General features: G+C 35.9%; 2 protein-coding genes across 6 annotated transcripts; both read left to right on the top strand.

The window, feature by feature from the left end:
* Positions 1-836: 836 nt before the first annotated feature.
* On the top strand, positions 837-3399 carry LOC148192626 (uncharacterized). Of its 2 annotated transcripts, none has more exons than XM_088098040.1 (5): positions 837-1286; positions 1358-1575; positions 1903-2031; positions 2893-3030; positions 3122-3399. In XM_088098040.1, exons 1-5 carry the CDS (start codon positions 986-988, stop codon positions 3233-3235), a joined length of 900 nt encoding a protein of 299 aa, XP_087954166.1. In that variant the 5' UTR covers positions 837-985; the 3' UTR covers positions 3236-3399. The 2 variants fall into 2 exon arrangements, with proteins under 2 accessions (XP_087954166.1, XP_087954167.1); XM_088098041.1 differs by having other exon boundaries at positions 846-1286; positions 2899-3030.
* A 1682-nt stretch (positions 3400-5081) lies between these two features.
* Positions 5082-10588, top strand: LOC148192625 (protein SHOU4-like). 4 transcript variants are annotated; one of them, XM_088098753.1, is made up of 6 exons: positions 5082-5267; positions 6735-7436; positions 7590-7711; positions 8517-8672; positions 9373-9584; positions 10129-10588. In XM_088098753.1, exons 2-6 carry the CDS (start codon positions 6821-6823, stop codon positions 10319-10321), a joined length of 1299 nt encoding a protein of 432 aa, XP_087954879.1. In that variant the 5' UTR covers positions 5082-5267; positions 6735-6820; the 3' UTR covers positions 10322-10588. The 4 variants fall into 4 exon arrangements, with proteins under 4 accessions (XP_087954879.1, XP_087954876.1, XP_087954877.1 ...); XM_088098750.1 differs by having other exon boundaries at positions 6735-7711; XM_088098751.1 differs by lacking the exon at positions 5082-5267 and adding an exon at positions 5381-5636 and having other exon boundaries at positions 6735-7711.

Below are 10588 nucleotides of genomic sequence, written 5' to 3'. Positions count from 1 at the left end.
TTATCTAATTTTATTCAATTTTCACAAGCATAAAGGAATTGGTAATTGACTTGGAAAAGATCAGACTTTGTTAAACAATTTCTTACAAAAAATGATTCTATAATGAGTTTTCATTTTATAATTTTTGTCTTATCTAATTTTCACAAGCATAATAACATCAAAGAAATTGGTAATTGGCCTAGAAACACTCGTTGTTAAACAATTTCTTACAAAAAAATGATTTTATAATGAGTTTTCATTTTATAATTTTTGTCGTATATAATTTTATTTAATTTTCACAAGCATAATGACATCCGAAGGAATTGGTAATTGGTCTAGAGGTGGTAAATTGAAGATATCTTGAATGAACCTTTGCCTGAAGCGGAATATGTCAATGACTCAACTCTTTACAAAGACAAACTGTTTAACGGCGAGTGTTTCTGATTTTCTCAATTGGGACTACAGGATGACAGAGAAAAAGTTGGAGTGAGAGAGATGAAAGGGTTGAGAGGAATAGGACAGGTGTGTAAGGGTTTGGGTTTTTTTTTAGTTTTGAGAATGAAAATTATTAAAATATCCTTAACTTTAAAATTTAGAATCCATGATACATAAAACTATTTTTATATACTAAAATCCGGTACATATTACTAAAATGTATCAATTAAAATACAGATATACGCGAGTTAACAAACTCCGTATTTAAAAATATAAAAATTTGGCTTTTTATAATTATTTTACCTTTATATTATGTTTTACTTTATGCGTTAAATAAATGTAAAAGTGGGTTAGCTTAACATTATTTCCTACTAAATACAAATCAAATCACGATCAGATAGAACCTTCTCAGAATAACGAAAGAACGATCGAACGAGTGGCTTAACTTGTGACAGAGAACGAGTGAATGAATATCGACAAACACATCACAACTTAGCTCCACAAACAGACACTGCAAAAGGAGCCATGATGTTCTTCGGTCCATCCGTCGCCACTGAATAGTCACTCCTTCATGGCCACTTCACTCTCCTTCTCCATTTCTCCCACAACCATAACCACATCTAGATTCAGACTCTCCGCCATGGCCGCCGTCCCCACCACCGTCACCACCCCTCCTACCACGGTCACTCCCGCCGTCATTGTCGGCGGCGGAAGAGTAGGAAGGGCTTTGCAAGACATGGGCACCGGCAAAGACCTCCTCGTTCGCCGAGGGGAGTCCGTGCCGCTTGATTTTGAAGGCCCCATTTTTGTGTGCACGAGGAACGATGATCTCGAGTCGGTGCTTCAATCTACACCACCATCTAGATGGAAAGGTGAGTCCTTTTGTTATGATTTCGTCATAGGGCTGGAGATTGTTATTGATGAGTTATTGATGGTGGCACAGATTTGGTGTTTTTCCAGAATGGAATGGTGGAGGCGTGGCTCGAGAGGAAAGGGTTGAAGGATGCAAACCAAGTGTTGGCTTATTTTGCTGTGTCGAAAATTGGTGAAGCCCCTGTTGATGGAAGGACTGATACCAATCCTGAAGGGCTCACTGCTGCATATGGCAACTGGGCTTCTGCTGTAGCTTCAAGATTAAAGGCTGGAGGCCTCTCTTGCAAGGTATACATAACATCATATATTTACTTTTTCTTCTTCTGCATAGTTGTATGTATCATGGACTCCAATCTTAGTAATTTTAATTTTAGAAATTTGTTTGTTTTCTTTTTTAATTCTAAGTACTGCTACGACAGCACCTCGCAAAATTGGGGCTAAAAGCAAGAAAAAAAAATATGAAGGAGCTTCTTTTAATTTTTGGGGACACGAGTGTTTTGATTCTCATGTGTTGTTTTTTGGTTTGTTTAGCATCAATATTGAAGTTGTTGGGTATCCTTATACAATGTCAAAAACAAATATCTACAAACGTCTAATGTATGTCTGAAAAGCCAGGTTCTGGAAAAGGAGGCGTTTCAAAAGCAGATGTTGGAGAAGCTTATATGGATTTGTTCCGTTATGCTTGTTGGAGCACGTCATGGAGGGGTTTCTGTAGGTGTCGTGGAAAAGGAATTCCGCACTGAAGTAAGCTTTGTAGTGGCATCTTCTCAAAATTAATCTGCTTATTCTCTTGGATCCTGTGTGAATATACTTACATGAAGAAGAGTAAGAAAGATAAACGAAATAAGTTTTTCTTCTAAGCTAAATTAGTTTATGCAGGAGTTAAAAACTAAAATCAGTATTTTTAGAGAGGTCTAATGATTTTGCTTCTTCAAAAAATTGATTTTTAACTTTATTGTGAGTTACCTTTAGTTTATCGGAAAAACTTATTCACGTGTTTTATTTTCTTTTGTTGCAAATGCTTATGGAGAAACTTATCATAACATGATGACCTTAATCAGTAACATTTTGTACATGATTAGATTAAACTGGGTAGTTAATAATAGGATGGTTGGTGATTGCAATCTGTATCCTCTCCCTCCAATTCTGAGATTTCTTCTTTTGGATCTTGAAGAGATGCTTCTCAGTGACGAATATCCAACTCATATGTGCTAATTCATCTAATATCCAAAAAAAAAACGAAAAGTAATGATTATATAGGATTTTGTTCCTTATTTTTATAATCATAATATAAATTTATGCTATATGGTTACAAGTTTATGGATTTTTAAGAAAATCATTGTATCTGTCTTTATTAACATTGTATTGAAGTCATGTCAAAATTATGTTAAAGGCAAAAAAATGTTCTGAATTAGACACTTTACCGATATGTGTCGTACAAGTGTTGTATGCATGTCTGTGTCCGATATGTGTCGTACACAGGGACACACCATTTTTGAGACGTTGTGAGCTTCCTATACAAACATTTTCATTTAACATTAAAGATGCATTTAACAAGTAATATTAAAAAATAAGACAACAATGAGAAGTGACTAATATTTCCAGTTTCAGTTGTCTAGCCTTATAACAGAACTGGCATCAGCTGCAGCAAGTGAAAAGGGGTTAACATTTGAAGAAGCCATGGAAGAGCGTTTATGTGCATATTCTAGAGCTGTAGCTCACTTTCCCACAGCAGTTAAGGAGGTAAATGTTAATATAAGTGGAAAAGAATATTGGATTCACAAGTTGACTCTAATGTGTAAAAGTTCTTATCTATGCTATATTTGCATTGCAGTTTCACTGGAGAAATGGTTGGTTTTATGCTCTCTCTGAGAAGGCTAAGGCCCAAGGCAAGCCAGACCCATGCCCTTTGCATTCCCTTTGGCTAAAAGAGTTGAGAATTGTATGAAGCTTAAACGCGAGTATTAGTGTATGTGTGTGTGATGTATTCACTAGGTAACCAGCTTGTAAGAGCTATGTAGACTTAGGGCGTAGCCACTAGCTTTTAAGTGTTATAGTTTCTGGCTTCTAAGTTTAACTGAGTCAATGAGCATCAATTTTCATTTTCTTCCATCATCACATTGCTTCAAGCAATTGTATCAACTCGTTTTTTCTTATCATTTTGAGAGTGAATAAAGAGAGTTGTAATATGCATTGACTTTGAAAGAATGATGTAAATTTTTTATCAGACACAAAGTGATTACAGTAAATCATTCTAACTATGCCGAAGTTATGTGAAATTTACATAAACACTCTTTTAATTCTTTTAAAAAGATAGTATATGAGTATGACAAGGAGAGTATATGAGTATGTCGTACGAGAGAATAGAGTGAGTATGATATACTGCATTTATACTGTATTTATAGGTTTGTTGTATCGATGGATAACATATAAAAATGTTAAATATTGTCATTGTATTATCTGTTTTGAAATTCAAAATTTTTATGTCAATTTCAGTTTTTCAAAGTAAAATAAAATAACCGAATCAAAATGCAGTCAGTTGTGAGACAACATGGTCTAACACTGGGAGGAGAATTTGTCTGTTCCCTTGTTGCTTTGCAATGGAATTTAGGTCCAAGTGAAGCAAGTTGGACAGCCGAAATACAGTGAGACAAAGGCTGTCGTGACGAGACAGTTAGACATTGCAACCTGAAAACAATGTGTGAATACAGGTTGGATTTCATTTTTATTATAAAAGATCCGCGTCCTTATATTGTGCACACTAACTTCTTTTTATATACATAAACATGATGGAGATTTGAATCTCAGCATCTCGAGATTTCAATATATACACAAACACGATAAAAACTTGTAAACCAATGATTGATTTATAGTAAAATATCATTCCTTCTAGCTTTGGTTTGCAAAAAGAAGAAACCATTAAAGTGTTTCATTTCATCTATTTCCACTTAGTTTTTAATCGAATAGCGATATAAGACCATGACACAAGAAAAAAAAATACAACACAAAATCAAGAAAAATGTTGTTTTTCAATCATATAGAAAAATCCAAAAGGCTAAATATTCAGTCTAAACGAGAGAGTCCGATGTAACGTACCAGTTTGACCTTTTTTATTTCTTGAAACGGAAAATACAAGCAAAGATTAAATTCGAAAACTTTTTATAAAATATTTGGAATTATCTTTTGGGATAACCTCATTTTTTTTATAAAATCTCCCAATCTAATCTTGAACAAAAAAAAAAACACTTTGCGGTGATATTTTTTTAACCATATTATTGGTAATCTAGCTTTCTCTTTTAACAAAATTTCCTTCTTAATTATAAAAATTGGTAAAAAGGAAGAAAACAAGATATAAGAATCCGTGATTAGATAGATAGAAAAGAAAAAGAAGGGTAGTTTGGGTGTTAGGAAAGGTAGGGTCAGTGCCCGTGGGTGATCAAAAACAGAAGATAGTTTCCCATTTCTTGCAAGTTGAAATGCCTTTTTGCATCCAACAATGTAATCATCTTAACTTAAATATAAACCAATTTTAATTAAGTTAACTGTATCAAAATATCATCTTTAATAAATGTAGTTTATAATAAACTTAATTAGCATTTTTATTCAGTGGGAAATTAGATATCTTCGTCTGTAATAAAGTTTGAAGGAATTGGAAAAGGGTTTTTCATTAGTAAAATAAAAAGCGTGAAAGTAATAGTAATTTTGTTAATATTTTGTAATTAATAATTTACCATAACATACGTTTTTGGTTTTCTTTAATTGAAAATTTTAGTCACTTTGCTAAAACCAGAGTCAGACAACACACAAATTAGTTGCGGCTCTCTTCTCAACCTCTCACAGCGCAATACAACCTTAGATTCTCCGAGCCAAAAACCTATTTTTATTTTCTCCCTTTGTTGTAACACTGAAACTCAGACTCGTTGCTATTTTGTCGTTGTTGATTGTACCCATCATGGTTCCGACTCCAGATTTCACTCCAGGTAGGTCTTTCCTTCTTCACTCTCTCTTTATAGATCCTTCTTTTCTCCCAACTGGGAATTTCGCCACTGTAATTCCTTCCTCATGTGCATGCCACAACACACCACACACAGTACATAAAGTTCTGTGCTTTGGGTTTATATTTTGTTTGTTGAGAAAATGCCCCAGAAATTCATAACAGTATTCAACTCTGACTGTTACACACATTGCTTCTACCCAAAGTTGAGATCACAACTTCATTCTCCAGATCGTTTTCCTCGTGATGTGGGTCTGCTTTCTCTCATTACTCTCGGCAGTAACATTTGACTTTCGGGACGCAATGTGTGTGGCATCGGTGCTGTGCGTGGTTTTTTTTACTCGGAAATCACAAGGTTCTCGACCGAGTTTTCTTTTTTTTTTTTTCCGTGTTTTTATTTTGTTGAGTGCTGGTTTTCTGCTTGATTGGTGGCGAAAATGGTCGGGGAAGCTTCGTTTTTTCAATAATATATTTGGTTTTTCAATCCTGGGGCATTCTTTATTCTACCAAAAAATAAATGCCAGCTTGTTATTGTGTATGACCTCGAGCAATTTCCGTTTACTTAATCGGTTTTTAATTTGGAATAATGGATCCAGGGTCTCTTTCTTCCTGGATTACAGATTGGCACAAGTTTGAAAAAAAGTGGGGCTTGACTCTTGTGGATGTTGACGTACTTTTAGCCTTTCCTCCTAGTGTAGGGTTTTTTGAGAAGAGAAAAGTTACTGCAATTCAGAAAACGTACTCCTGGCTCTGGACTCGCTCTCTTTTCTTCTTGTGCACTTTGTTCCACTTCAGGGATTTTATCTTAGAATTCTAGTGTTAGCGTTCCCTCATTCATTTATCTCAAATTAGAGTAGTTTTGGTTGGAGGATGGATGAAGCTTATGGGAGGATAGGATATAAACACTATGATTGAATGTTTGCGTGCAAAAATTTATAGACATGCCCCCCTTGTTTAGGTCAGTGATTATGTAAGAACTTTAGGTGTTTCTTCATTCCATAGATTCATTAAACTTCTGGTAATGACAATGGGGAGTTGACTTGCTCTTCTTTATCTTCATTTGGGATGTGTTCATGCAATGAAGTACACTAAGAAGTTGACTATCATATACTTTGTTTCTTCATAATTAATTCTTGTTAAAGTGGTTATATACCAGATTTGCTTACTCTTTCTCTGATTAGGGCGACCTTTTGGGATATCAAGTTCCCTTTATTGTGTTAATTATAAACATGACACGTTATGTTCCGAAGGCCATGATTGGCTATTCACACATTCTTTATTCCAACTAAAAGTGCCTAAACTTTTGTTCTCATCAATAGGTAGATATTGTGCTGTGATTTCTGTTACCTTTTGTCGTATCGCTACGCGACATGGAAATTGATTGCAAATTAGTAATTTTGATTGAACAATAATTCCAATTCGTTTGGGAATTTTCATATTTTGCATCTTTCAGGATCACTTTGACAGTTTGACTTGTCCAGCACCAACTTCTGGTATTACCATTGTCTGAGTTCTCAAGAGTTCTTCCACTGAAGGAAGATGAGTTCTAGAATCCCATCTCATCAGCTTAGCAATGGCCTCTATGTATCTGGGAGGCCAGAGCAGCCCAAAGAGAGGACTCCAACCATGACATCAACAGCTGTGCCATATACTGGTGGAGACATAAAAAAATCTGGAGAGTTGGGGAAAATGTTTGATATTCCTGTTGATGGCTCTAAATCCAGGAAATCTGGACCAATAACCGGCGCTCCTTCACGGACAGGATCTTTTGGAGGAGCTGGTTCACATTCTGGACCAATACAGGCTAATGCTGCTGCTCGAGCCGCCTATACCACTTCAGGTCCAATGACTTCTGGTGGTTCAAGTTCAATGAAGAAATCAAATTCTGGGCCACTGAATAAGCATGGGGAACCTGTTAAAAAGTCTTCTGGTCCTCAGTCTGGGGGAGTCACACCAGTTGGGCGTCAAAACTCTGGTCCTCTTACTCCTGTTCTACCTACAACAGGTCTCATTACATCTGGACCCATATCCTCTGGTCCGCTAAATTCTTCTGGGGCTCCTCGTAAAGTGTCTGGCCCTTTGGAAGCAACAGGTTCAATGAAGATGCAAGGATCTGCCGCAGTTCACAACCAAGCTGTGACTGTTCTTAGTCAAGGTGATGAATATTCCTTCAGAAGGAATTTTCCGAAGGCGGTGTTATGGTTATTAATTCTGCTTTTTGTCATGGGTTTCATTGCTGGTGCTTTTATTCTTGGAGCTGTGCACAATCCCGTTCTCCTTATTGTAGTTGTGGTTCTTTTTGGCTTAGTTGCTGCATCTTTCTCTTGGAATACTTACTGGGGAAGAAGATCTATTATGGGCTTCGTTGCTAATTATCCAGACTCTGAGCTCAGAACTGCAAAAAATGGGCAATTTGTGAAGGTCTCTGGGGTATGTTTTGGTCCTCTTGCCTATTTTATTGGCTATTCTTGGAAAGTTCATATTCACTTCTTGGGCTAATAAGTAAATTCTTTATATCTAATCGTGCTGTATTAATTTCAAATGTTTTCCTTATTCACCTGTCTCTGCATCATTCTGATTTTGCATTATGAATTATTCTTCACCAGCTTTTGAATTATTTGAAGCTTGCTTTTTAATTTACAGGAGCTTTTCAGGAATGCCTTTTTTTTCATAAAGGAAAGATTGAAAATCTTCTAGAATATCTGATGCGGACCTAAATTTTTGCCAATTACAAAAACAAATTTACTCCTAGTCAATAACCTTACCTGTATTAGGTTTGTAAACTGGTACAGCGTGGATATGTATCAAGTGTTTCCACAAACATGATTTTGGTATGGTTTAAATGAATTAGTCTGTTCAATATTGAAATTTCATTGCTCTAATTTTTTTAAAAGACATGATGTCATCATAAGCAAAGAAAAATATGAAATTAAGAGCAAATTTTTATCATGAATGTAAAGCCTGTAATCCACTCTTTTTAGCTGTTTAAAACAATGCTATTTTCATTGAATGAGCTTCGGGATACTTCGATGAGTGCATTTTGTTTCATCTTCAGGATGATACCTGTGCCTTAATATTGGTGTCTTCCCATAATAAAAATTTCCCCATAAACATCTAAATATGTGAATGAGAACTTTGCACTTGGTTGATGTTTCATGCTATGAATCCTTTTTATAACTACGTACAAGCTGAAATGACTAATCAAATCAAATATGTTTGGCTGTTGTATGTGAAGGTCGTTACCTGTGGTAATGTGCCTCTAGAGTCATCTTTCCAGAAAGTTCCCAGATGTGTATATACATCAACAGGTTTATATGAGTATCGAGGTTGGGACTCAAAAGCTGCCAATCCTAAACACCGGCGGTTTTCCTGGGGCCTTAGACTGCTCGAAGTAAGTTACCATGTTATTTTAGTGGGTTGGTTATTATGAAATTTAATATTCTACTTTGACATCTTGTGTACAATTTACTTCAATCCTTGCCGGGAAGGTATGTCACAGAAGGACGTGTTTGTTTATCTGATAAAATTTCAAGTTGAATTTATTGTTTTGAACTAATCTTACTATCATATTTAGGAGAGGAAAGGGAAGCTTTTCTTTTTGATATGATGATGTTTTCCTTCTTATTTCCAATTTACCTTGGACTAGATTTGATTTACTGAGCAAAGGATGGATTAAGATGGGGGCTCTACCCTTAAGCCAGTTACAATGCATTGAGTAGGGGTGTAAAATGGATGGAATAGACAAAATATGAGTTGGATTAAAATTGATGGTTGTTGATTCATTCCACTAAGTTTTGTTTTCATTATTTAGTGGATTTGTTAAATATATGCATGGATGGATTGCAGGGTGGATCCGCCCCCTCTGACATTTATAGTCAAGCATTTTGATGGCATTTTAGATTGAATTGACCTATTTGTGTTGTTATATATGGTTCCCTAACATTAGTATCCCCTTCATTGGCTATTGTACCTATACTGAACTTGTCTTTATGAGTGTACACCAGTAAAGAATGCCACATGAGGAGTCTGTGCTTAGAACTTCTACTTATTTTTCACTTGTTGATTTGACTGGAATATATGTGATGTGACAGAGGCGCGTTGTTGACTTCTACATCTCGGATTTCCAATCTGGTTTAAGGGCATTGGTTAAGACAGGTCATGGGTCAAGAGTCACCCCTTATGTTGATGACTCAGTTCTCATCAATGTAAATCCAACCAAAGAAGAGATTTCACCAGAGTTTCTCCGGTGGTTGGGAGAGAGGAATCTTTCAAGTGATGACCGCATCATGCGGTTGGAAGAAGGGTAAAACTTACCTCATGTTTGCTTGCATTTGATCTTTTATGCTACCATTTTGTCTCTGGATGGATCCATCTAGTGTCAGCCTTGATTTAGGGAACGTTTTGGTACAAGAAGAATCTAGTTTTCCGCAAATCTGTTTTCATGTTTGGTTTATGTTTTAAAACCAGAAAACCGTGAAGGAGGTGGTGTTTCCTAGGAATGTTTTTGGCTAAGCCACAAAATTGTTTCCATGAAGAGGTGGGAATCCATTGTCTTGAGTTAAAAATAAACTTGTAAACAATGAAAACATCTGGTAAGAAAATCATGTCATTCTTGAATTCCTGGGAAACGTTATAAGTATTTGCTGGAGTATTTATGACAAAACAGACAGATTTTGAAAAACTTAGGAATCATGATTCCCAAGACTTATCTTGTACCAAAAGCTCCATAAGGGGTATCCCAAGTAGACAAGTGTGAATGAACAACCTCTTTTGGCAACAAAGTTATGAATTTCCATTTTCAGGCAAATTGTTGAGCAGAAATAATATAACATGGTATTTGTATTCAGGTACATCAAAGAAGGAAGCACAGTAAGTGTAATGGGGGTGGTTCAGAGGAATGAGAATGTGCTTATGATTCTTCCTCCACCAGATCCTATCACTACTGGTTGCCAATGGATCAAATGTATTTTCCCAGCTAGTCTTGAGGGTATAGTGTTAAGATGTGAAGACGCATCCAAGAATGATGTGATACCGGTTTAACAGTAGGGTATGTGAAATGAGAATGCTTGTAGCATCTTCTAATTGGCCTCCTTAGATAGTGTTATTGTATTCTTTTCCCCTCTGTTATTAGTGGCGGTGGAATATCATATTGACAAATTTTTATAGATTAAGATGCCAAAGTTGTGTGTGTGTGCTCTTTATTTTTCACCTTGAATTGTTGTATAGTTCTGGTTGTCTTCATGTTCTTCTAGGCTTTGTAAACTTTGGTAATGTTTGGTGCAGTGCAAATTCTTACTTGGACAAGCA

The sequence above is a fragment of the Vigna umbellata genome, chromosome 9 (assembly GCF_029865625.1).
Source record: "Vigna umbellata cultivar VRB3 chromosome 9, Vumbellata_1.0, whole genome shotgun sequence".
Taxonomy (NCBI): Eukaryota; Viridiplantae; Streptophyta; class Magnoliopsida; order Fabales; family Fabaceae; genus Vigna; species Vigna umbellata.
Note: the sequence above shows the minus strand (reverse complement) of the source record. Positions and strands in the feature narration are given on the sequence as shown.

Coding starts and splice junctions, on each gene's coding strand:
- LOC148192626 (XM_088098040.1), top strand. CDS start 986: ATGGCCACTTCACTCTCCTTCTCCATTTCTCCCACAACCATAACCACA. Junction 1,576..1,902: donor CTGGAGGCCTCTCTTGCAAG/GTATACATAACA, acceptor CTGAAAAGCCAG/GTTCTGGAAAAGGAGGCGTT. Junction 2,032..2,892: donor AAAAGGAATTCCGCACTGAA/GTAAGCTTTGTA, acceptor TAATATTTCCAG/TTTCAGTTGTCTAGCCTTAT.
- LOC148192625 (XM_088098750.1), top strand. CDS start 6,821: ATGAGTTCTAGAATCCCATCTCATCAGCTTAGCAATGGCCTCTATGTA. Junction 7,712..8,516: donor AATTTGTGAAGGTCTCTGGG/GTATGTTTTGGT, acceptor TTGTATGTGAAG/GTCGTTACCTGTGGTAATGT. Junction 9,585..10,128: donor ATCATGCGGTTGGAAGAAGG/GTAAAACTTACC, acceptor ATTTGTATTCAG/GTACATCAAAGAAGGAAGCA.